Genomic DNA, 27,986 nt, shown 5'->3' on the forward strand with positions numbered 1-27,986 from the left:
TTCAGGCCACATTTTGTGAGTAAAAGGGCATGCTTAGGATGTCGAAAACGGCATCGAGCCCTTACTACTCATGTCGGCCGAGGGCAAGTTGCCATGAACAAGTACAGTGCAATGGCTTCCTTCTGAAACATTGGAGACAAACCAGACTGCACATCTTGAGAGTGAGGCTGATGAAAACATAACAATAATGCCATGAGCCATTGAGAAGCACATGGCTTCCCTTCCTATATCATTTTTTCTTTATCAAAGGCCAGGTGCAGTAACTGCAGCAAGTAACCATGAATCCCCCTCTCCTCTCTCCCACATGCTTTCCAAGGGGACCAGAATTTTTACACACATGACAAACCAAACCAAACCAGACCACTTCTGAATTTGCACCAAATTATTGGAGATCTCTTCAAGAGCAAAGATCAATGAGTTTGTGGTGGGGTGTCCCTTATCTCATCCTCTCCTTGCATGCAGAAGTTCTTGCAGCCAAATGGAAATGACAAGAACACACACAAACACACACACACACACACACAAAAGAAATGAGAGGAAAAATGTCAATCAAGATGTGCAGCAACAGCAGTAAACTGAATTGGCATTGCACAGGGTGTGGGGGGAGGACTTATCCTATCAGGAGGAATTCAGGAACACCTGGTGAGGAATGCAAGGCACAGCAACACAAAGCAATGCAACTGTGTGGGCATTTCTGCTCTGTTCATCAATGATTGATGGCTTCCATTGGACCAGTGATTTGGAATGCCAGGAAAGAGGTGTACTTTTTTTTTAATTTCCCGGTGTACTGCATAATAATAAGGGCTTTTGGTTTTGGGGGGCTGCTGCCCTGCATGCTGGCAAAAATGGGCACCCCTATCTTGGGACCGTCCGTCTTTTAGCAACCTAAACATCGCCATCCACACTGCTCTCTACCTACACATTATGTCCCTCCGACCTCAGATAATAATTATTATTATACTAGTTTATTTACTTGTATAATTAGGACAAGAAATTAGGCGATTGACAAATACCAAAAACTGACAAGAAGTTTTTATTTATGATGCTGCATAAAACTTTACTGTTAGGCAGTGATTGTTTGGCTTTTTGAGAGAAAATACGAAACAACGTATTTACAAATGAAAAACAATTTGTGAATAAAACTTTTATATATGTGCTCTTATAGATATAAAAGCATATACTGAAAAATAAACTACGATGAAAAACCAAAAAATTAATTCCAAATTTAAGGTTAAAAATTTAAAGTTTGGTTTATAAGCATAAATAAAAGCGAAAAGATGAGTCTATCATTATTATTTAGAAAAAAAGTAAAACCTGTATGTATACCATTGCTCAATAAATAATCTAGATAGATAGATAAAGTGTGGCACATGTATAAAAAAACATGCCACTTCATTTAAGTTGGTTGGACCAGTAAACAACCACACATACATTTCATTATCACGATGATCCAACACAAATCAAATCTACCCTGTGGTATACATGGGAGGTTTTCCGTTGAAAAGCTGGTCGATGAGGCCATCAACCACTTGGAAATTCTGTGTGTGAGAGATGAGTTCTCACTCCTCAGGATTGATTGAGCAAAATACATTTGGTGTTCAACCAATTTTTTTTAAAAAAAAATTCGTGTTAGACATTGACCTCTCTTATTGTTTTTCTTCTATCTCAACCACTCATGCATCATGTCTTTTGGACACTACTACTGCTAGTAGCTTACAAATTCCGTCGTTATAACCCAACAAGTAATGCTTTGTCCTGAGGGTTGAAGTGTGGAATGGGTTGTGTGCATACGTACCACTTTGACATGGCAGTATTTTTGCTATGCTTCGTCAACAAGAGAAAATGCTTTCTTTTGACTAAACCATATGGGTCACCATCAAGAATTCACAACTCTAGAAGTAATAAAATGACATAAGTCTGGAGCAAAGTCAAAACAGCAGGCCAGGTCATGTCTACGTCTCTATCAAATAGGATCAGCTGTAGAAGTGATAAAACTGCGCGGCACACATCGAAATAAAGTCAGAGCAACACGTCGGTTCATATCTACGTCTCTATCGACTATTCCTCATGCTCAACGATAACCATATCCTCAAAGAACCGCCTACGCCGCACATTCAAACATATAATCCCACCATCTTACTGCTACCACCGCGTGCCGGAAAATCACAACAACCGTCCCCCCTAAACAGCCCGAGCCGCACGATCGAACACTACACCCATCACTTCTATATTACTAACGACGGACAACACGAGTCCCATACGATCGAACATATATCACCCAACATCTTACTGCTACCATCGTACCGCCACACCACGCGTGCCGTGAAAATCAGGCACGTGGTAGATCTCCTCCCCCTCCCCCTCCCAAATCTCCTTTCATTGGCGGATCTCGATGATGGCACAACGGGCAGTGGCCCGGTCTCCCGGGAGAGAGGGAGGGAGGGAGGAAGACACGGTGTCCGCTTGCGTGGCTGTCCGGGAATGCTCCTCGCGGCAGTGACAGCTTAGCTCCAGAAGGACAGGCGGCACACGCAGCGATCCGCCGTCTCCTCTGCCTTCGCTCGCCGTCGCCGTCGCCATGGCCGTCGCCGGCCCCGCCCTGCTGGGTTTTGGCTGCTCCCTCTCGATCGCCGGCGGGGTGGCCCCACCACGTACGCCTACAATATGTTTTTTTTTTCAGTAGCTAGCACTGCCATTGACATGCATGCATCCATTAATTCCAGCCTCTGCTTGATCTGGTTCTTTCTCTCTCTCTTTTCTTTTTCTTTTTATTTTACTTAGCTTGTGGCTGGCTGGTTAGATAGCACTTGATCAGAAAATATGGATTTTGTTATGCATTTGAGGTTGACACAAAATGGAAGTTTCTATGCTTGGATAATTATGTACAGTTGCCATGGTGCTCGTGAAAACCTATTTTAAGATTATCATACGATTGAGTAAAAATCTCATTTCGAAAATGTCAATTTGTTAATTTACCATCAGGTTTTTATTATATTTGAACCCCTTTTGAATAAAATTTCAAAGATAGGCAACTAGGCCACTCGGAACCGCATTCTCGAAAACAAACATTTTGGTCATGCCACGTAACCGGAGAGGAATACCACGTGAATAAGCATGGCACAAAACTATGTTCAAATTATATACTCAGCTTAGAATAAAAATTGCCTTCTCTGGTGGATGTTTTTTCTAAACAAGGTCTCCTAATGGTTGTTAAAAAGGAAAAACAAGACACTGGCCGGGGAGACCACATCCAACTGACACACTCACTTATAAACTTTGTCCAAATGATGAATCATGTAAGCTGTTTGTAGGGCCAGGCATGCCTGCACAAATTGGGTCACCGAAGAGCAGAGCTTTGGGCTTGTTAATTACGCAGTTCTTTGTATATTAAGCAGGATCACCGACCACACAAAGAAAGAGACCGGCAAAAGAAGAGGAATGCCGTGTGGAAGGTAGACAAAAAAACTACACTACTTTTTTTCCTTCTTCTTCTTTTTCTTCAAAATTCATTTTTTTTTCTGCTCAGAATTTTCTTGTTCTTCTTCTTGTATAGGAGAGATGGAATAAAAGCTCTATACAATTACATACACCAGAAGCCATAGGCAAGGCAACAAAAGAAAAGGAGGGGCAGAGAGGTGGGGCCCACATTGCTGTGTGTCATCAAATCTTAAAAAGGCTGGGTCTGATCCGGTCTGTTAAGGAGGGTATTCTTGGCAACCTGGGTGGGGCCCCAAGCCACAGTCTAGGACAAAAAGTTAGTGCTTCTTGGCTTTTTGTGTCACTTGGCATGAGCTATACACAGGAGGTGAAGGATGGGGGCATCTGGGTCATTTTCAACATGTCCTATGATCTCGCGAAATACTGCGTGTGCAGCGGGCGATACCGTTGGTTGGGTTGGATGGATGCAATGGCAACGAGATCATCTACTATTCGGTCGGATGAACACGATGAGAATAAGAGGTGTACCGCATATGCACCGGCGACGAGTAATACTATTGGGTCGGTTGGGTCTGATGGGTGTGATGAGAGTAGGATCCTCTACTGTACTGCATATGTAGCGGCGGGTGATACTGTTTGGTCGGATGGATGCGGCGGCGGCGAGAGTGGACGGAAGATCAACGGCGCTCCGTATTGCGGATAGAGGAGCATCAGCACCGTCGGCGCGTGCACGTAGTTCGGGGAAGGCCTGAAGTGGAAGCGCTGGAGGAGGACGGCCATGGCGAGCTTGGCCTCGAGGCGCGCCAGGTTCTGGCCGACGCACATCCGGGACCCTAGCCCGAACGGTATGTACGCCATGGGGTGCTTCGCCGCCCTGGACGCGCCGCCGGCGAACCGCGCCGGGTTGAACTGCGCGGCGTCGGGGCCCCAGTACCTGGCGTCGTGGTGGACGGCCATGATCGGGATGAGGAGCTCCATATCGCGCGGGATCATGCAGCCGTCGGAGAGGCGGACGTCGACCTTGGCGCGGCGGATGGTGGCGACCGCCGGCGGGTACAGCCGGAGCGTCTCGCTGATGATCATTCCAAGCTGCGCACATGGACAAGGAAGTGGGATGTTGGTTAGCGTGGTGTGGAAGTGACCGTGGTGCCCCCCGCGGCGCGCCATGGGTGGCGAATTTTTGAGGGAGGGAGGTGGTGGTGGGGCCGGCGTACAGTTTTGAGCTTGGGGAGGTGCTCCTTGGAGGGGAGCTCGTCGGCGCCGCAGACGTCGAGCACCTCGCGGCGGGCGCGGTCCTGCCAGTCCGGGTGCATGGCGAGGAGCACGGTGGCCCACGTGAGGAGGTTGGTGGTCGTCTGCTTGCCGGCGAAGAAGAAGGTCTTGCATTCCTCCACCATGTCCTCGACGGGGATCGCCGGCGTGGGGTGCTTGTTGCCGGCGGCGGCCGGGGAGGCGGCATTGATCATAAGGCCGAGCAGGTCGCGGAAGTTGCCGGCGTCGGCCTTCTCGCCCTCCTCGGCCTCGTTGCTGCGCCGGCCGATGAGCCTCGTCAGGCTCCGCCGTATCTCCCTGTCCAGCCTCCATGACAGCCTGTTCTTCTTGGTCGGCAAGAACCTGCGGCGAGAACGTGCGTTTTGTTCGGTCAATTTTGGAGGGTGGATTAATTCGAGATGGATCAATGGCGGCGGCGGCGGCGCATACCGGTAGCCGGGGACGAGGACCTTGCTGAAGGCCTCGGAGGCGAAGGCCATGAGCTGGCCCTGCATGGCGAACACGACGCGGCCGTCGTCGTAGCTGCGGCCGAAGGTGGCGCGCGTGATGGCCTCCTCCGTCACCGCCTGGAACCACTCCGCCACGTCCACCTCCACCTCGCCGCTCCCCCCGGCCTCCGCCATCGCGCCCCACTTCGCCGCCAGCGCCGCCAACGACTTGCCGACGTGCGGTATCAACCTCTGCAGCAACAAAAATATGAAGGCCATCATCGATCAGCGCCCGCCATGGACGAACACGAAGCAGATAGCGAGCAGCAGCAGCGCGTACGTTCAGGTTGTCCGGGTAGAAGGCGTCGGCGAGGACGCGGCGGTGGAGCGCCCACTTGTCGCCGTGGAGGCTGACGAGGCCGTCGCCCTCGAGCTGCCGCACGACGGGGTGCGCCTCGTAGCGGTCGAACGCGTCGGCGCGCGTCAGGAAGATCTCCTTGATCAGCTCCGGCTCCGCCACCGTCAGCCGCGGCGTCGGCCCGAACCAAATCAAGAACCTATGCCCTGCACACCATCGCCCATCCCCCCATCAATCCAAGCTCATCACTTCCACCATCAATGGCGGCGCCAAGCAAGAGATAGAGAGAGAAACCGAGAGCTGAGCTGACAACTAGGAGACAAAAGCTGAGCTCTGGTCACAAGCAGACACAACACAGAGAAGAAGGGATCAAGCAGCAGATGCAACCAAAACCACCCAAAAAGATGAGCGATTTAACCGCGCCACTGCCACGCGACACATGCCGCAGAGCGGCGGCGGCGGCGGACGCGGACGGAGAAGGCGAGAAACCCAAGCTCACCGTAGATCTTGCGCCAGTAGTGGTAGAAGGCGAGGACCCGCGGGAGCGCGTTGTGGGAGGTGGGAGGCGACATGGGCTTGGAGGAGGCCTCCACCATGAGCGCCACCATCTCCCGCACCGAGCCGAGCAGGAATCGGTACGGCGGCCCGCGCACCCCCTGCGCCGCGAAGTGCGCCTCCAGCCGCCGCGGCCGCCACCACAGCGCGTCCGCCAGCCTCGCCGCCACGTGCAGCGCCACCCACAGCGCCACGCCCGCCGCGGCCGCCCTCCACGTCATCCACCCCGCGCCGCCGGCGGACACCTCCTCCATTTCCCACCCGCTCTGTTCCAAGAAACAGAGCAAGGCCAGCAGAGCGAGCTTGCTCGTGTGCGTGTGTGTGGCAATGGCGGGGGGAGCTGGCTCCTCGTGTGAGAAGGGGAAGGCGTCGAGGCGAGGAGTGTTATATAGTGGGAGGCTGGGGGCGGGGGAGGCCGGCGGCGATGGGGCCGGGAGGAGGTGGCTGAGACGAAGAGAGAGGAGAGAGGTGTGTTTTTCGTTGCGAAGGGTCAACGAGGTTGGGTTTGGCACTTTCTTGTTTAATTGACCATGTTGGGAGGGAGCTTTGGGTCTGGGATGGATGGTGTTGGCCTGTGGAGATGTGTTTGGTGTGGACAGGGGGGGAGAGAAGACGATTATCGATTTTGACTACGCTTTTTAAGCTTGTGTATTGTGTAAATAGTTTTGTAAGAATTTCTCGTATGGTTTTTTTTAACATAAATTTTAAAATTGTGTTAGTCAATTCAGTCGTTTGTGCTAAAATAGAATTAGATAATTCATATAATCTAGAATATTAGAAGCAATTTGAATCAAACACATAGATTATTACGGTAGTTTATTATAAACTAGAGCTCAGAAAAATGTAATGCGATAAGCTCATTAAGGGCATTTTGAACTTACAACCCTTGGGTGAGGTGTTTTTTTTAGGTTATTGGGTGGCTATAGACTCATTCCCTTGGTAATGCAAAGTAATTATACACTTTGTCATCCATTAATCCAAAATAGTTAAGGACATCTTAGACTCTAGACTCTAGTATCTTGCAAACCTAGTACTCCAAACCTCGAATAATTCAAAGAAACAAATAACTCATAGATAATTCTACTCTAGCTTATAATTATCCAGCTTATATCATCTAGCTCTATAATCTAGACTACAGTAATCCTAAATGGAATTAATCATGCCTAAATTCACCCCACTTTCGTTTTCACCCTAAAAAAACTCTACCTTTTCGAGTTGCTAAATATTATTTTAAACGAGTTCTTAGAACTTGTCTTATCCTCAAATTTAAATCTGTCATATGGTGTTTGGAAGAGGGGTGTACCATCTACAATTCCACGCACAATTTGGTTGAAAAATAATTTATTTGTTAGAGTATTCAATAGGCAAAATAATAACGGGTTGGCCACCGAGGGTAATCTTGTCATTTTTAGAATTTTTGACTTTGAAAATAATAAAAAATTGGCCGGAGTGCCCGGTAGCTAATTACCATATTTTTGTGGTGCTCTGTAGCAAATTCGTGATCTTGCGGTGTCCACCGGCTAATTACATGTTTTTTCGATGCCCTGTAGCAAATTTTGCCTAAAAAAATAGTGTTGATTAATTGTCACGTTGGCACCACGTGTTTCTACTCAGGACGAATTTGCCAAGAACACTTTTTAGAGAGAGGGCGGGGGATATTCGTTCGGTTTGGAAAAAGTTAAAAGGGATGTCTGGTTTTATATTTTAGGCGGATGATTCTGTCAAGTACAGTGTACTCGGGCTATTTTCCTCTTGGGTAAATTATCATAGCATAAGCATAAACTAAAATCCTAGTTTTCCTATCTTTCAAATTAACTAAAAGTTGAAGCAATATTGTGAATATCTCTTCATCTGGACGATTAAAGAAAAAGAGGCAAACCAAGATATGAAAAATCCTAAATATATAAACATAACAAGGGCAGCAATCAGCACACAGGCAGACAAGGTCACTATGGGGCAATAGGAGCGCCGATGGCTGCGTGATATGGCAATGATGATTGGCCAGATCCTTGGGAAGACGACCCCTCTCTCTCTCTCTCTCTCTGGGTGTGTGTGTGTTTTTTGGGTCCTCTAAAACCTGGGAAAAGAGCGTCCGTCCGTTCGTCGCGCCTTTTGTGTATGGGCTCCCGGTGGCAGCCCTACTGTTCCTGGAGGGCGAGATATATCATGCCTGTCTGATGCTGAAATGCAGTGAGTGACCTTGACCTCGATGTGCAGCCATTTCGTGGCGGCAAATATGGTGGTGTTTAGTTGCTAAATTTTTTTCAAAAACATCACATCGAATTTTTGGACACCTAAATAAAGCATTAAACATAGATGAACCAAAAAAACTAATTGCACAGTTATGGAAGAAACCTTGAGATAAATCTTTTGAACTTAATTAGTCTATGATTAGTCATAAGTGTTACAGTAACCAGCATGTGCTAATGACGGTTAATTAGCTCAAAAGATTCGTCTCGCGGTTTCTAAGCTAGCCGTGAAATTTGTTTTTTCATTTGTGTCCGAAAACCCCTTCCGACATCCGGTCAAACGTTCGATGTGACGTTTTTGCTAAAAAAATTTTGGCAACTAAACACCACCTTTGTGGTGGCGTGCTAGCTTCCTGTTGCTGCTGCTATTGGTGTGGTCTATGACTATGCACGATGATCGATGTCATAAAATTATCCGTGAATAAAATTTTTATATATGTGTTCTTAGAGATCTGAAGTAAAAGGATAAAAAATTAAACTACGATGAAAAAAAATCACAAAATTAATTTTTAAATTTAGGTTAAATATTTAAATTCAGCTTATAAGAGCATAGACAGAAGCGAAGAGATGACTACGATGGTCGATAGATTCACAGATATTGCAGATGCATAATACTAGCACTAGCTAGCTGGTTGATTATTGTGTTAGCGATATTGACTGACCCTTGGACATGGGGCCATATGTTTCTCAAGCGGCCGGAGATGTAATCATTTTTCGTTATATAGAAAAATATGAGGTATTTGTAAATGAAAGGTAACTTATGAATAAAATTTTTATATACACATTCTAAAATCCAAGGCCGGAAAATAAACTATGATGAAAAACTCTAAAATTAACTCTAAATTTAAATTTGAGGATAAAAATTTAAGTTTTGTTTTACCATTCAGGGGGAAGTATATATGTTTGCATCACAGTATGACACTATGCCGGTTGTTCCTGCCTTTGAGTCTTTGACCAGCTATTTTTTCAGGATAATGTTGAACACATTTTCAAGGACATATACACGGTTGCTAACACTGTTTACCCTTCCATAATTGCTAAAGCTATTCAAGAACTGTTTCCAGACGGACAAAAGTGCAATTTGGCACATTAATTAATTCTCTGTCTCATTGTGCCTGCAATGCCATAGCTCAACATGGATAGCGAGATCACAGTGCAGCAAAGCCTTATCTCTGTGTGGTTTAGGGCACTGATCACTTTTATTTGTATGATGATCGATTGGCTTAATTAATTAAGGTTGTGTGTGCTGCTAGCTAGCTGCTACACTGGATGGTGCTCTCATAATAATTGAACTGTTTTAATTAATTCCCACAGTGCTTAGCACCCATGCATGATATGTATGTGTGTACATCCATGTACGTGGAAGGATCAACATCGCAAATGCAAATACCTTTTATTTTATTTCCTTTTGGTTTTGTTTTTTTTCTTTTTCTTTTTTTGATTTGTGGCCTTGCAAACTCAAGTTATTCAAAATAAACATTCCGTTTTTTACATCTCGATTTCTAGTAAAATGTTTATTATGGAATGTAAAAAATCGCATCGACACATTAATTAATTGCAAAACAAAATCTTTCATTCCCTAAAAAGTGATGTATTTATTGTTAGTGTACCAGGTTGATAATGGTCAAAATCAACTTCTACTATTTTTGGTTAAAATTTTTTATAGTTAGTGGTGGATCGAAGTGAGGGTGGTAGATTCGACGCTTATCACCACCACACCTTCCTTTTAAGAAGGTCTTGGAGAAAGTTGGACAAACCTATATATAATGCAAATGCTTGAGAGTCGTATCTTTTATACATATAAGAAATGTTTTTTTGTCAATAACTTTTTTCTTTCCAAAGGTTACAAAACAGTAAAAGAAAAAAGGCGATAAAAAATTATACAAAAGTACTTGTGGGAGTTATTTTAATTTTTTCCTTTTTTAATAGAGCATTATACAATACAAAGCACATTGAGAATGATCAATTAAATAACTGATAATAAATAAATTAGTAGCTCAGATCATGCCACATGAGCTTTATGCTGATGCTTGTACTCCTGTAACAGATCAGTTATCATTGTATACAGTACACACAGATCATGCTTCTGTCCTAAGAACTTGGCCGTCATTGTACACACAGGTCATGCATGCTAAGATCAATGATCCATTCAATAAATTAGGGTCTTCATCTTTTCTATTTTGATGTGATTTATCGGTGAAATATCATTATTATGTTGCAGCCTATACATGATGAGGCTTCAAATTATACAATAATACTCCGGAGGTAATATAAAGAGTTGTGGCAAATTAAATTTAAACATGAACCACCTGCCCTATATATTTTTGTTGCAAATTAAATACTAATAACATTTTCATCAAGATTTTTTTAAAAAAATCCCGGCCTGTTTTAGAACTACCATTAATTACTCTTTTTTTTTAATGAAGTTGCTACAATCTCAAGTATCCTAAGGACCATAAATTATTAAGCATATATAACCAATATTATATTATAAGTAGACGTGGCACGTGCTTGCTGGCCCGTCCCAACTGGCGCCACGTATATATATACCTGCATGCTGCCGATTAGAGCTAAATCTCTCTACACACTTAAAAAAACCTCTATACATACCAGTTTTTTTCCATGTTCTCTTTGAATGAATATTGATAATATTTGTTATTTTTCCTTTCTTTTACCAAGTCCCACAATATTAAGATACTTTGTTGTCTTTACCTTGTCCAAAAATATAACGAATTTTACAGATATCCCACAACCAGTTCTAATTTAAATTTCTTTCTATTTTACTCTTAATTACCCTCATATCGTAAATCACCTCTCATTTAATAAGGTATCTTAGCATTTTCTCTCTAGCCTGAACTTCAACCCCCCCCAAACATAATCTCTTATATTATGACACAGATGGAGTATATATTGGTTTTTTTACACCAATATTTTCAGAGTCCATGGAAAGAAAGGGAGAGTTGAAGTAGTCGTGGATAAATACATTTACCTCGGGGTCATACTATTTTAGTTTATATCGCAACAAGTAATCAAGGATGGCCAGGACCCCCTACGAACATATACAACAGTGAGATAGGTGTTGTATATATGCATCTACGTCAGATTAATCATCCTACATAGCATCATTAACTCAAGAAAAAAGTTATCATTTCTTCATTCGTCTACTACTCACGTAAGTGCTCCCAGGCTGCATGCAATATATCTTACAGAAAACCTTTATGCATTGGTCTACATGTAACAAATACAAAATATAAAAAATGATGTATTAAATATGGTACATACCATCAAATATAACTCATTGTATAACATGTTTGTTTAGTACATGACTATGGTGAAGAACTAATGAATCTCAAAACATGTTAACATGTAGGAAAAGTCAAGAAGCTACCAACCTGGACCAGGTATATCATTTGATGAAATAAGTACACACACCTTTTCCATTAAGTCAAATATTTGCCCAAAGAGCAAGTAGCTTTTCTCACAAAGGACAAACAAATCTTTATCTCAAAGGCCAGATAAAGCCAGAAAAAGTAGACATCTATCATAGACACATGCCAAAGAAGCAAGCACTTGTAAGAAGAGAACCCACTGTTCTGGTTTGTTAAGTTGTGCAAGTCACTCTAACACCGGTCACTAGTACGTACGTCTATCGATTTGGTTTGGTATGTTTCTTCACGCTTTCAAATCTCAAACAACATATACATGGATTAATTGCAACTATAATTTTCTTCCTTAAAATCTAGCGGAATGTATATATATATATATATATATATATATATATATATATATAATCCACACATACATGGATATGAGTACACCCATTAACATAAGAGAGTGATAAATTATGGACCCATTAAATTTCCTATCGAAAGCACAATTATATGTGTGTAATATTTAAGGGCTTTAGGGTTTAGTCTTGTACCCATGAGTTCACCGGCATACTATACTTAATCTACTGTATTATTATAAAGAGTGTAAAATAAATTTCATCACGTTCAATATAACGTCGCCGTCTCAGAGAAAACTCTCCAAATATATATAATCTCAGATTTTGGTAACATCACCAGCCATATGTCCATATACGAACAAACAATCAGCACTGGTCATCATCAGTCACCCCAAATCGTGAACCATGTCGATCTAAACCCTAGACACCATGCACCATTAGGGCACCTCGACGATCGGTAATTATCTTTTTAATCTTTTCTTCGATCGACAATCGAGGAAACTAACTAAGATATGCATGGATATATAGATCGATGAACAAACATCGCTCCCGTTTCCTCGCCACGCGACCGGTCGAAAGACTAGCTTCTCTATACCCCACACGCTATATAATATCTCTCCAATTTTTCCTCCATGATCGAGACGATCGAGATCTCGCCAGCGTAATCGCTTGCACCCAGCATAAATTTAAATTTTTTAACTTTAAATTGGAGTTAATTTTAAGTTTTTTACGTAGTTTATTTTTTATTCTCGTTTACTGGGTCGCTAGGAACTCGTACATAAAAATTTTATTTACAATTTTTTTTTACAAATATATCATTTGACTTCGGTCCAACAAAAAGACAAAAAATATCTCGAGGTACCGGTATCTGGAGGTACTAAATCGTATCCCATCATTGTGATCTAGCTGAGCAGGACGTGCACAGTTATATCCAACGATCAGAAACGAGTTGGTACTGCGAGGTATCGGTAGCTCGAGATACTAAGCAAATGTCTTTTTTTTTTTTCATGCAAACGCCGAACAATTGCCTCCTTTGCTAGTTCGATCGAAGTAGGAAGCTCGGCGATTCCTCCGACGATCTCTCGCTCGCTTTACTGCATGCATGCACGCGCGAGCGTGGCGGCCGGCGGCGTAGTTTTTCGTGGCAGAGAATGATTAAGATAATAGTATATGTGTATAGCTTAGCACATGCACTTCGCGCACGGCGGTGCGGCGTGTAGTCTGGCTGCCGGAGCGGAGCACGATGCTCGGGCTTCCGCCACCCGGCGCCGGCCGGCCTCGTCGCGCGTGCAGCGAACGAACGAAGGAACGTTCCTGCCATGGCGTTGGCTAGCTGTAGCTAGCTAGGTATAGCGTATATATGTCTCGATCTCTTGGGATTTTCGAGCCATGGATCCATCCATCCACGCGGCGCGGCTTTGTGCGTTCGTCCCGCCATGCATGGACCACGCTTTTCTTTTCTTTTTTTTTGTTTTGTTTTGTTTTGTTTTGTTTATGTTTATGTCGATTTTTCTCTGTTTGAAGATGATGACCACGCTACGAACATTTATGTCGTCTGGCAGGTTAATTCGTTGTCAAATTTGATGTCCTTTATAGAATAAAAAATCTGTTTAGGGAGTTTCTGATAGCTGCAATTTCTCAGAAGTCATAGACATACTAAAGTTTGTTTTTGAGAATGTAGAGTTACATAAACCAGAAAATGAACTAGAAGCTATAAGTTGAGAAACCCAACTTTTCTATATTCTGAGAAGCTGACTTCTCACCAACTGCTTACTAAAATCTTAAGTTCCCACAACCAAGCCTAATTATAGTGTGTTGGAAGTACTTTGTAAACTTCTAGCTTAATTAGCTCTAAAAAGAAACAAATTAATTTCTTAATTCAAAATTTCATAATTTCAATCAATTTTGTCTATGAAATTCAAAGTCTACGATGTACGACTTTATAGTATTATCTAATGAACACTAATGGTCTATACATATATACAAATCAATATACATATATACAAATCAATAGATGTTCTACATAGGATAAGCCTTACAATATAAAACTGATGGATTATATATTTAACTTTCTCAATATAAATTTAAAACATACAAAAGAAATATCATTGTACGCGATTACAATGACATGAACGTCACCTACTACAAGACAATGTCAATGTATATGGTGAAGCGATATTTATCTTCTGGTTTTCTTAAGAAAAAAAGCCAAACGACAAGTTTACAAATAGAAAATAATTTACAAATAAAATTTTATATATGTGTTCGTAGAGATTCAAAAACCAGTGTTGAAAAATAAATTAAGATGAAAAAACCTCCAAATCAACTCTAAATTTTAGGTTGAAAATTTATATTTTGGCTTATAATCATAAGTAAAAGCCAAAAGATGGGGTGATTGTCTGCTCTAAGTCTGTGGCAAATGTCTATAATGCCCTTAATAATTTAGGTTTGCATATAAGCTTGAAAAAGCAATTAAAAATTTTGTTTGAGTGCATTTTATATATGTAACAAATGAGACTAAATAATTAGTGTAGAAAATTTTAACATAAATTTTAAAAATAAAACAAATATAATAAGTTAAAGTTTATATTTAAAATTTAATAGGACAATTTTTTTTTATTGGGAGCAGTCTTAAAAAAAATTCGGAAGCATTGGTAGTCCAATGTTTGTATGAATTCTTCTCATTTTTATGACTTTTTAAAAATAAAATAAATACATAATTTTATTCTATTATCTAAAAATAAATTTTGTCATAAATAATGTATCAGACAACAAACTCATAACTATTTATAGTCTCATGGGATAAACTTTTATATTTTTAATAATGTAATTCATATTTCTACGTTCATCCAAAGGCTAAAATAGTCATTTTCGTAGAAATTAGATGGTCAGATATCTGTCAACTTATGGAGACGTGGAATGGATCAAAATCAAATTTTGAGAATACACAAGAAAGTAAGCAAAATTCATAGACAGAGAAAAGATAAGATAAAATTTTATGGGTACCAGAGGGTTAATTATCCCATAGCTAGGCTAGCATCAGTAGCGGTGGTCACAGGATAGGATGGTCCAGACCGATCGAGGCCAGAATGGCGGTGATGATTAATTTAGCACTATGTATACACTACTATCTTACAAAAAAGCAACTAATATTATAAATGAATTATTCAGGACACCCGGCCCTGGATACGGAGGACGGATCGATGGATGGATCAAAATTGCCCCGTTTTGGGGCCGCATCCACTGCATTTCGGTGCACCCATGCATGCATGCATCTACACCATCTTTCAAACTGAATACTAATTAATTTGTTTTGCTTGCGATCGAGATCGATCGATCATTTGCTGGCTCGCTCACGATCTGATCGATCCATGCATATAGGTCGAGCACCTCTCTGCAACCCAATCCAGTTCCTGTGTGTCAACTGCCAATCTCACATGCTACTCCATGCTACCTTCGTACATAAATATATGACGCCGTTGACTTTTTATACATGTTTAGATACAGTTTCTTTTGTCCAATATTACTAGCTAAGGGTGGATAATGGTTAGAGGGGTAACTTGATTTAACATTATTAAGATGTGTAATGGTTTTTTTTTTCATTTTACATGCACGTAACTAATGGACTTCTAAAATAAGTATAGAAGATTTAGAAAAGTAAATAATATGAATTAATTATTTAAACCCAGAAACGAGAGCTCTTCATTTTATTAAAATATATGTTAGAGGACACACATTCTTAGGATCGACTACAATACGCGTGTGTAGTTGTGCCTTGTGTGCGGGCTTTTCTAATAAAAGTTAAGTTGTTACATATATAACCATGACATATGGCATTCTGGTAATTTCTCAAGACAAACATGCGACGAAGGGTTTAAATTACTGATTGACAACCGGGTTTTCAGTCATGTTGGTCTGACGGTTTTTGACTGCTTTTCAAAATCTGACTGAATTTTAATCAAATTTACCATATAACTTTTGAATGTATAAAAAATCTATCCAAAATTTCAGTCAAAAATTGATCTCGATCAGCCACGTCAAAATGTGTTAAAAAATGCGAATACTGATAAGCTTTCGAGGTTATATTAATTATATGTGAACGTACAATCAAGGGATGTCTGGAAACGCATATGCAACGCACATTCGATTTGTGACATTACTGCACATGGTCGAGCTTAATTACAGGAATTACACCATCTAATTAAGTGGCTATATATAAATAGGCCACATACATATATACTACTATATATATAGCTAGGGTCAAACGATAATACGAGATATAATGCTTACAGAGACTGTAGCTAGCAGCTAGCTAGGTAAGAAGCTATATATATAGCTAGCATGCAGTACGTAGGGTCAAAACTCAAAACACATGTGTTAGCCAGCATCTAAAACATGTGTGGTCGACTAATATATATCAGCCAATGTTATCTTGATTAATTAATCAAATTCTCTAAGGAAGTCTTAGATATATAGTGTCAATGCTAAGCTATGGGTAGTTAGAAGTTGATATTTGAGACACTAGCTAGCTAGCTCTAGAAAGATATATGGTTTATTCCATCAGTCCATAAATATATATAAACACTTTTAGCTCTTGACACGAACTTCCATACGTTACTTGTCAATAATAATAGTAGTAGTAAAATAATAAATATTTTTAAATATTTTTTATATTACGATAGTCTTTTCAATGGTAACCTAGCTAACATCAATTTTTTTCATCAACCTTTATATTTTTTACTATCAATATATATGGTTAATTATAAAAATATTTGATCTAGCATTGATTTAAGAATGCTTATATTCTGAGAGCAGAGGGAGTACCGGAAAGAAGTGGAGTGTGCATGTACTTTTTTTTAAAAAAAGGAAAACTGTGGGAAAAAAAACTCCAAATACCACTCCTAGTTTGAGAATCTCCTACAAAGTTGCAAATATCCCCTTCCTAAATCAACTTGATTTAAGATCGGCTCCTATTTTTGTTGCTCATGCATTTTCATGGTTGCGGGCTAGCTCTCACACGCGCTCCTACGAGTATAAATAGGTTGAGAGTAGTCATGGTCAACATTCACGCCAGTTAGGCCTGATCGAAGAGGAAAGTATGTTGCTTTTGTCTTATTGGATTTTCTCTGTCAATTTAAGGAATGGAAGATGAACTCAATGTGATACTGTGCTAGGGTAAGAAGATGTTCTTGAGACCATATGTACATAGAGACATGCACGGCACAATTAACTATGTCACGTGCTTCCACCTAGCCGAACTCGACTGATGTAGTAGCATTTGCAACCTCAATGACTTGAACTCGACTAATGCAGTAGTATTTGTAACCTTAATGCGTGCTAAGTCATATAGAATATGCACAAAGTACCACAATAAGAACGAGAATATCGACAATAGCAAGGAATTTTAAAACAAGATAAATTAGACAGAGGTATTTGCCATAATTATCTTATAGGTTCTCAAATTAACTAAGCGTAATATATTTGGGGTTGGTACGCAACTTTCAAAAAAAAATTGCATATCTTTGGCCAGAATTTATTATTAAACCAGCCACATTAATTACTATACCCTTCTTTGATCTATATTTATCCTACGATAACCATGTATGTGGTTTGTGTAAAATTTGATTAACCCAGTTGGGTGAAATTATTCAAGTTGAAGTTGCTAGAGTTAATAAAGTTGGGTTTCAAGTTGATTGAGACCCGTAATTAACGTACATCAAGCGTGCATATATATGCCTACTTGACACGAAACTTGCATGCACGCCCAATTAGCTATGCATTCATCGTTTGCACGCAAAGATCAATTTTTTAACCTACTTTTAGAGATTTGGCAGCATGCTAATTTTAATATTACTAGCTAGATGGCTAGCTAGGTAAAACGTGCAAGTAAAGCTAGCTAGCTTAATTTCTCCTTTGCATGTGACAATATTTATCAGCATCGATCAAGAGTAGCTCGAGGATTCGACTGGGACAGCTAGCTAATACATTTGGATGCACGTATAGGGATGTGCGTGGGTTGATTCATAGATAATTCGTGATAGTCTCTTATTTAAATAAATAAACTAAGTTTTAACGAAACTTAGTTCATTTATTTCGATTAGAGAGCCACGTATTACCCGCAGGCCGACACATGCCTATTCTTATGCATGTATGTGTCCGTGTAGTGCTAGAGTCAATGGTAATGTTGAGTCTCCTAAGCTCCAAGGTAGCGGATTCGTCTCCTTCGAGTGCACCAGTGGCAAATCTGCCTCTCCTGAGCCCACCGGTGGTGGATCCGCCACCCTTGAGTTGCATGATGGATTCTTGTTGCTCCTACTTTGTAATATCCTAGCACATTGGTGGTATTTCAGACTGTTTGTACGTTCTCGCTCTGGTTTAACCTATTAGGTCCAAGTGTTAGGTCCGTTAAGTACAAATGTGAGGCCCATTAGACCCAAGTATTCATTGATGGGATTAGTCCCACGTAGAAAGTTTAGATTGGTTTGGATTAGTTTATATACCTAATTCACCTCATGCATAGCACCTCTAGGTTAACCCTTTTACACGAAGCGATAATAAAAATAAGCCCACTCACCATATAGAGTGGGCTACGTGGGTTTATGGGCTAGGAAGTTACATACTTGTTGTTGCGGCGGTGGCTCAGCTCGACCTAGACAACGACAGGGTTGACTCATATAGGTATTGGACAAGTTGCTCATGGTGGACAAGGAGGGAGAGGTGACAGCTTCTGTCGCACCATCTTCAAGGTAGAAAAAGTAGAGGTGGCGGCTGCTTTTGCCACACTGGATCTGTCATTCTCTTGGACTACTTTTCCTCTGTCGCTAGCCTCCCAACGAATCCACTCGATCTAGAGAGAGAGAGGAGGGATCGAGGGCGAAAGAAATGAGAGGAAGCAAGAGTCAAAGGGAGAGAAACGAGACGAGACGATAATACGTCCATTTGGCTTGCTTGATGGCTTGGCTCGGCTAAATCCGTATCGGTGCCTGTGCATCAAAAAATCCCTATCGGTTGCATGCAACTATCTAGCTATGTCGGATGAGCTTATTTTGGCACGCAGGCAGGGGGATGCAGTGTTGGATTTAGATAAACCGGCTTATATCCCGCCATATATGAGATGTTTTCTGTGGTAGTGGACGTCAGCATTGAGATCTCGAGTAGTCAAAAATCAACTTAGGGTTCCGTCCTTTGCACAACATATATATGCGCTGGCTAAATATGTTATATGTTTCTTGTTTACAGAAATGGTAGACATAAATGTTTTTTCTGCAAGGAGTGATAGCGATAATTTTGATTAGCCATGTGCACAGATCATATCAGCAGAAAACTACCCAAGAAAATCAATCTGACCTAACTTCATTATCTACTACACTTTGCGTATGATCGAGCATGCCTAACTGGACTATTATAATCGAGGCCACATCATATTCATGCATAGCTCATCGATCATATGGATGTACAAATGGTATCGTTGCTAGACATTAGCTGGGGACACTGGTATAAATGTGACAATAATTAATGATGTACAGGAATATACATTTTCTTTTGCGAAAATTCAGGATCACATATCTTGTTTCCAGGATATAATTAATTGAGCACACGATGGTTTAAATGTTGATGCAAAACTGAACGATTTTAATATACTTTGACCCTTAGTGGCCAGCTAGTCATTTATGTGTAGCTTACAAAATGCCTATGTCATCAATTATGCAATAAGTGATGTGGATATCTTACGATCTGATGGTGTATATTTTTCTCTGATTAACGTGGTAATTTTGAACCTACGGAGCAAACGTGGTGCCATCTTTCCATGCCATATATATAATAGATGTTAATATATGATAGGTACATAAGTTGTTCAGTTAATTCACAGAGTAGCTACACCTATAGAACAAATTAACCTAACCTGACGTATACATGCGGATGCAAAAGGATCAATGGATGACAAAATTATTTTCACAGTATAGTAATGCAATTGATGACTCTAGATTGTGGAAGAATTGGCACATTAATTACTAAGTTCTATTACAAAGTTGGTATCAAGTTGGTTTGAAAAGAAATTAAGTTGAGTTTTCGCTGATGTGACCTTCAATTTCATATTGCTGGCTAGCTATTAGTTAGCTAGCTCATCATCATGATTCATGAATACTGAAGAAGTATACACCAAACATGGCTAAGGAAATCAATTAGTTGATTCTGGAGTATGATGATTGAGCATGGACTTAACTAGTATTTGGTCAAAGAATTAATATATATGGACCAACAGCTTGAATCATGGTCAGCTTATGTCATTCAATTTCTCATCAAAACTATAATTTGTCGGCCAAGCAGGTGAAGATTTTGTTTTTGTAAGGAGAAGAATTGTGTGCTTTAGTGCTACATATACTCCTATTTTCTAATCAAGAATTTATATATGCACAAACATTGAAAAACTTGGCGCATTTATATATTTTCTTTGGTGTATATAGGTTGAGAGAGAAGGGCGTCTACCTGAAATAAAATTTTCTTACAGGCTAAAAAGTGTGCACTAAGACCTTCTTTGAGATAAGCTATGATAGCTTCCAAAAGGAAAAAAAAAAAAAGGGCTACAAGCTTCCCTAGCTTAAACCAAAAGTTATAGTTACAGTTGGCCTAAAGGCAAAATGGAAAAACTAAAGTACTCGAATTAAGACAAATTAAATTCTTCTATGTGCACCTACGTCAGTCCAAACTCAGTCAACTGTAACAGTCTAAACTCAGTTTAAAACACACTAAAGTAAACAGAGACACCTGATCTCTCTAATTCGTTCTAGCTCAGGCAGTGGCGATCCTACGTATACTCTCCTGGGGTCTTCGGACCCCGGGTAAATTATCCAATTCTTACTAGATTATATCATAGTAATTAGTATATAAGTAAAAAATCAGATAATTGGTATATATTGGATCCACGGTAATTTTTTTTCTGGATTCGCCACTGAGCTCAGGGTTGCATTGAGAGTAAGGAAGAAGCGGCGCTGCTCAAGGTTGGGTGCAATGAGCGATAACGGGTGAATTCATACAGGTCGGGTATGGTCAATCCTTCTAAGGTCCAAATTACCAACCTAAAGATCAATTAGGTAGTCAAGTATCTTCTGTTCATCTTTAAAATTTGTGCATTTTTTCCCAGAGAGCTTTGAGGCACATCTCAAATGTAAATCTAAAAAAATCACGCAAATAACATAATAAATATATGCGACTTAGGTCGTGTTATTTGTTGAGGTTAGAAACGTAGTAACAAATTAACATATGATTAATTAATTATTAGTTATACAAAACTTTAAAAATAGTTAGATATGATTTTTTATAAAAAAATAATTTTCTTATAAAAGTTTTTAATAAAAAATACACCGTTTAGTAATTCGAAAACATACACATAAAAAATGAGAGAATATGGATATGGAAAAAGAGGTTGCCAAACGTGACCTCAATGCATACTATAGATGGGAAAAAAATTGCCAATGTGGTACGTACGCCGGTACCAGCGTGCCTCAAAGACAATCCTATCCTTTGTCCATCTTATTAGCAAACTTGCCTTTTTCATTTGATCATTTTCCTACCTAAGCACACATATAGAAGTACATTTTACATGCTGCCTTTCATTATGGATCATTGGATTTTTACCCATTTTTTTTATAAACAAACATCCCAAAGCTTCTCACTATCCTTACATGTATAACTATTCTTTACCTCATCCATATAAATGAACTCAAGAATTATGTGTTGTATTGAGCACGGAGTATGAAAAGTCAAAAGTAGCATTCTTTTGCAACGGGAGTGACTAGTGAGCATCAATTAAAAGAGCTAAGCTAGCGGACAGACGGTGAAGAGCAAACTCACTTCCCACGGCCAAAAAAAAAATTTAACGGGTTATTATTTGGCTTTTAAAAAAACAAAATATTTAAAACAAATAATTTATGAATAATAATGTTATAGGTGTGTTTTAGCCATCTAAAAGCAAATTAAGACCGAAAATTAAACTATAATAAAAACCGTAAAATTAATTTAACATTTAAATTTAGAAATATATAATTTAGTTTATAAGCATAAATGAAAAGAAAACGAGCCGTGGGACCCGATGCTACCGGCCGCTGCAGCCACACAGAGCGCGCGGCGGCGTTGGCGGCGGCGTCGGCGCCTCATGCAGTGTGCGTGTGCGCGCGGCGCGCCTTCTTCCCCGGGCCCCGGCCGCGCGCGGGCCGCCGCCGCCGCCGCATGTGAAATCCTCGTGCCCACGCCATGCCCGCCACGCGCGCGCACGCTACAGCTAGCTCCGGCCTCGATCGACGACGTCCGTTCCATCGCCCTCGACCTCGCCCTGTCACTGTGCCATGAAAGAGCTAGCTAGCTCCCTCCGAGCTACCAGCAAACACAGCCATGGCTCAACTAGGCCACCACGGCGATGGCTGTGCATAGTACACGTGATGTGCCGGTTCACCTCCCCTCTCCAGCTTCCGTCGTCTAACAACCAACGACGTACGGCCCATCGCCACCGCTAAATTTAACAGTCCTGACATTTCTGCACCTTGGCATATACTCCATAGCTACACCACCGCTACGTAACTGAAGAGTTAATTAGGCTTTGTTTAGTTTCCAAATTTTTTTTTCAAAAACATCACATCGAATTTTTAGACACCTAAATAAAGCATTACATATAGATAAACCAAAAAACTAATTTCACAGTTATGAAAGAAATCTTGAGATGATTCTTTTGAGCCTACTTAGTCCATGATTAACCATAAATGCTACAGTAACCAACATGTGCTAATGACAGATTAATTAGGCTCAAAAGATTCGTCTCGTGGTTTCTAGGTTAGCCGTGAAATTCGTTTTTTCATTCGTGTCCGAAAACCCTTCCGACATCCGGTCCAACATTTGATGTGATACTTTTTCTAAAAAAAATTTCTCAATCTAAACATCACCTTACCTAGCTGTTCTTGCCGATGATGTATATAGCAAAACGACGACGATGATGTGGGTCGTCGCGGCGGCAGCTACTAGCAGGGGGGCCCTCATGTAGGTAGGGTTCTTTGATCGTCTGATGATCGAGCAAGCAAGTAGCTAGTGATGTGAGAGGGCCGAGACGACGACAGGGGATCAGGAAGAACTGAACTGGACACTCTCATCGATCGTCGTCCTTTTCTATGGTTGTTGTCGCCGTGATCTTTAGATTTGCATGTCGAATTGCATGGAAAAAATTTTGTTTCTGAATGTGTAGGCCTGAAGAGATTTTTCATGTGAATAGGGCATGGTTAATTACGTTGTCGTGACGAGGTTGAAGCTAGCTGCTATGTGCTCTTCATAAGCAAACAATAATTAATGCATCTGTCAATCGACAGTCGTTATCAGCATATACGTGATGATGTGTGTGTTCAATAATTGGTACGTATTTGTCTCTTGGAAGCATCCTTCACGTATCAGACATTGAAATTTATCTCAAATTTTGTTTCTCGAAGAGCTGCTCATCCTCGAATTTTAATGTATTACGAGGGGAATAGCGTACAAAGACATAATTATATAGCAATTACATCACTATTCTTTGTTATTCATGCCTTTCAGACTTTCGGTACTTCTGGTTATATAAATTTCGCATTTAAGCCAAGATCCAGTTAAACTTTTAAAATCAAAAATTTATCAAATGGCTAATTTGTTTATATGAAATGTTAATTACATGTATAGATTTATCTTGAAAAGTATAATATGCTATTATAAATTATTAGATCTTGTGAATTTAATTTAATATAAAATCAAGGATTGAAATTTTAAAAGATCAATTGATTTTTATATTAAATGTGAAATATTTATCACGAAGTTCTAAGTGCGGAAGTGCCTATTTGGGGAGCTTCTGGGCAGCTGCAGCTTCTCACAAATTTCCAGAAGTTAGAAGTTCTCTCAAACAACACTCAATTTTCTAAGAATCTAGAGTGGTAGAATTCAAAAAAATGAACTAGAAGCCAAAAGCTAAAAAAACTAACTTTTTTAGATTCTGAGACCATCCGCTTCTTAGAATCTAAAGTTTTTCAAACAAACCCTAAATTTGGTTTGGTTGAGCTGCTGGCACCTAACTAGCTAGCTACCATAGTATTTTCAATGAAAGGGGTAGATTAGATGGAAGTATATATGCATTTTCTTTTTGTGTGTGGTCTAAGTGTTTGCAAACAAATTAAAGGATATGTATGGAGTGTCGGCAGCTATATTACCTTCTATATGTTACCTTTCATGCATGTAAAGATAGGGATAGATTAGCAGTTCATGATTTTGTACCTATATTATTTGGTAGGTCATATATACCATGGGTTCAAAAGTTGCTCATCATGAGCAACTGAATCTCGATCTCTCTACCAACTGTCACAACATATATTGTCTTTGGATAAAAAGAGTACAAATCCATCATTTGAATATATCGCATTCTTTGTGCATAAAATTCTCCGATAAGATTCAAATTCTTCTTGTGAATTGTCGAATCTTGAAGGGGAGAATAAATGGATCCCATTAGACTGAGGTGTCAACCTCTGGACTTGATGGGTTCCACAAATCTACATGATACATCATTTCTTTCTTGTTAGACTGATTCTGCTAGAGAATATTTGCAGTTAGCTGCTAGCTAGTTAATTAGTTTCAGAGCATGGCTAAATCTGCATGCATGCCTAGCAGAAGCATAATTAAATTCAATGATTTCTATCTTGTCTAAAGTGTCAAAAGTGTTTCCACCGAACCTTATTCTTTTTCATGAAAGATGTTGTCTATTCATCTACATAGATCTTAATTAGTTGGGGAAAAGGGGGAAAATGCATGTTAACCACAAGGACAGATACATGGGGAAAGAATTATTCCGGGTACACCATGTTGTAAAAAATGTTTAATTAACCATATTAATGTATTTTTTTAGAGAACATGCAGTAAAAATGTTTAATTAACCATATGAAATTAATTCATTACATTTAGTTCCACGTTTATTTTTATTAAGAAATTTCTATATATAGCATTGATTCGGAATGCATGTTGGGGATTAAAAAAATGCTGAAATTTTTGCAAATGTGTGTTACGATTTTGCACCCAATATTGTCGATTGTCGATTTATACATGTCAGCTATATATGACAGTAGGAAAATTTTGTAGTACTTAGAAAGTTACAATATGCAGTAAATGTTTAGTGTAAAATTTTAGTACCTCTCAAAAGAGCTATAAAAAAAGGTAGTGGCTCCTAAGTATATGCTTTTTATTTGTTTATTTTATAAACTAGTTGATCAAATGTGTTATTTTTATATATATCCACATGATGAATTAGCAAATGCTGGCATTGTATATTTATCATATCCTTTTGCTTATCCTCTAATAACAAAATTAACTTGAAATAAATTATTTTATCAAGAAACCATCCTTATATATATGTTATATAAATAATAAATCGAGCTCAGCAGTTGAACTTGAGCCAAGACTGCTTGAGAACTCAAAGATTACATAAGCCTGACTCGAGCACCGCTAGTTGACAGCCCTATTCTTCAAGTAGCTAAGTACTTCAAGGTATTATAATTTTACGCTAGAAAATATAGCACCTCCTCGTACCTTCTTTAAGGATGGCAAAATTCCATCATATCGTGTTCAATGTGTTACATTGTGACAATTCATTCACACACCGAAAAGGGCGAATACTATCCACACGGTTAATGATTAGGATGCTTTGTTTGCTTAAGTACATGGAATTAATCCGTCTGAAGTGGGGGGAATTTATAGTCTGGTTCCTCTAATGATTATTTCTTTTGGTGGAACTGACTTTTGAGAAAATTCTTAACACTTTCGGTTATGCATGTACATCTTATCTGGACATCAAAAGTTATTCTACAAGAATTTGAAGCGATATATTAATTACCTTATATTATTCTTTTACCTTGTGTTTATTATAGTAGGATAGCAATTTAGTAACGTGCATATTGTGTCGTGCATTTATATAAATTTGCGCAAACTTTTCTTTTTATAGAAATAGTTTAGGTGCACTGAGCCTTTTACTAAGGATATAATTCCATGTTACTGTTCTTTTTCGAAAATTTTCAAATTAACTATACGCTAGTCTAGTACTAGTTTTTAATGGAATTGGAACCCAAATTGAGAGACAGGTTATATGCTTGCATATGCAGTTATATGCATCGTTGTTGGCCGTCCGATTTTTAATGTTTACCGCAGTTGAGTTTTCAACATTTGTTTGATCATTTACCTTATTTATTTTTTATGCAAATATGTAAAATCGTGATTAAAGTCCCATTAATGATAAAATAAATCAAAGTAAAATAAATAAGAATGGTGTCAATTTGGATAAAACAAATGGTAGATAAAAAGTCAATATTTCAAACGCAAAAAAGTATCTGAAAACAAAGTCATCCGATGGGATTATTCAGTAGTTTTAGGCTCAATCAGCTCTTGACTTTCTACTAAAAACTTCTCCCGACTCCATAGAAATGTCTTGGTAGTTTCGAAGGTCTAGTTAGGTATATCCCACTGCTTGTAGTGCAACTAAAGACATTACATCAACACAAGACTACAAGAGGGTTATTGTTTAGCTTGTGAAAAGTATAGGCGAAACCGCTTATTACGATTAAAAAATAATTTGAGTTTAAAACTTTTATATATGCGTTCTTAACGATCTAAAAGTAAAGAGTGAAAAATAAACTACGGTAAAAAAATATCAATATTAACTCTAAATTTAACTTTTAAAAATTAAATGGTAACTTATAAGCATAGGAGAAAAGATAAGCGACATATTCTTGTGCTTGAATCACCCTTTCTGAAGATATAACATGAAACTAAGACTGAAATAAATTAGAGAGGATGAGAAGACCTGACTAAAAATCGTTGTAGATATATACAGTATTGTTCTTACCTCAAATAAGTCAAAGTACACACGTTATATATACGGTCAAGTAAGTTCAGTGCGTTGGAAACGGTTTGCTTGAATTGACATCTGAATTCATCGGCTCTTGAGAAGGAAAGAAAGAAAAAAAAGACGTCTGAATTCGTCTCTGCTGGTGACGGTCGTCACGTATGATGTAACTTGTTAATTACGCACTTTAGTATGGATTTTTGGGATTAATTTGACCGAACCAATTAGTCATAATCGTCGTTAAAACTTACTTACTTCATTTCATAAAATATATTTTATTTTGTTAGAATAAAAATCTGACTAACAGTTACTCTATCAACAACACTTACCTGACAAAAAAAATGTAAACACAATAAAGTATTTTTCGAAATGAATCTAATCATAAATTTTGTATAAAAGAATATATTTCAGTAGAGTAATTGTTAGACATACTATAACGAAACAAAATACATTATATATTTTAAAATAGAGAAGTAATTTGTATGCATAGGTAACACGGTTCTTTCCCCCCTGATGCAAGGTAAACGAACTAGTTAATTTTTTATGAGCTTTCTTTTTTTATTAGCATTCCTGATGAGCATTCCTTTTTAATTAAATTAATTAAGTTAATTTGTATCCATAGGATTGACATTGTTTATGAGCATTCTTTTTTTCATTAATTTAGTTAAGTTAATTTTTTGTAACGACTGATCCACGAGGAGATTAGTTTAACTTTGTGGTCTGCAAGAATGTTGACACGGTTTCGGTTTAGTTAAGATGTCTTGAGGAGTAAATTAAACAGCTATATTTTCTACTGCATTTCTTCTTCGACATAGCATCATTATATTAGCACTTATGTTTTTATTAATATATTCAATTTCTTTAATTATCTTTTAAAACATAATGACAACATTTTAGTCTCTGCCATAAGACACACACAAGCAAGAATAATTTGATTCAACAAAAAGATAGAGAGTTGGGACAAACCTCTATGTACCCATATAATTAAACACAAAAATTGAAACGGTAAAAGAAATCATAATGATTCTAGTGGAATAAAAGATTACCTGAAGTTTGGCACCATCACGCATAG

At 39.2% G+C, this 27,986-nt stretch overlaps 1 protein-coding gene across 1 annotated transcript; it reads right to left on the minus strand.

Annotated features, from left to right (window-relative positions):
* Window positions 1-3,525: 3,525 nt before the first annotated feature.
* On the minus strand, window positions 3,526-6,305 carry LOC102700966 (cytochrome P450 734A2). The gene is made up of 5 exons (XM_040520849.1): window positions 5,996-6,305; window positions 5,479-5,702; window positions 5,140-5,390; window positions 4,653-5,052; window positions 3,526-4,527 (listed from the first exon to the last, which is right to left on the minus strand). Exons 1-5 carry the CDS (start codon window positions 6,303-6,305, stop codon window positions 4,039-4,041), a joined length of 1,674 nt encoding a protein of 557 aa, XP_040376783.1. The 3' UTR covers window positions 3,526-4,038.
* Between the last annotated feature and the right edge of the window lie 21,681 nt (window positions 6,306-27,986).

This window comes from Oryza brachyantha, chromosome 2 (genome assembly GCF_000231095.2).
Source record: "Oryza brachyantha chromosome 2, ObraRS2, whole genome shotgun sequence".
NCBI classification, from domain to species: Eukaryota; Viridiplantae; Streptophyta; class Magnoliopsida; order Poales; family Poaceae; genus Oryza; species Oryza brachyantha.

What these genes read in the sequence shown, in the direction of transcription:
- LOC102700966 (XM_040520849.1), bottom strand. Translation starts at nt 6,305, where the DNA reads ATGGAGGAGGTGTCCGCCGGCGGCGCGGGGTGGATGACGTGGAGGGCG. An exon ending in CTACTGGCGCAAGATCTACG is followed by an intron (nt 5,703 to 5,995) that starts GTGAGCTTGGGT and finishes GATGGTGTGCAG; the next exon opens with GGCATAGGTTCTTGATTTGG. An exon ending in GTCCTCGTCCCCGGCTACCG is followed by an intron (nt 5,053 to 5,139) that starts GTATGCGCCGCC and finishes TTCTCGCCGCAG; the next exon opens with GTTCTTGCCGACCAAGAAGA.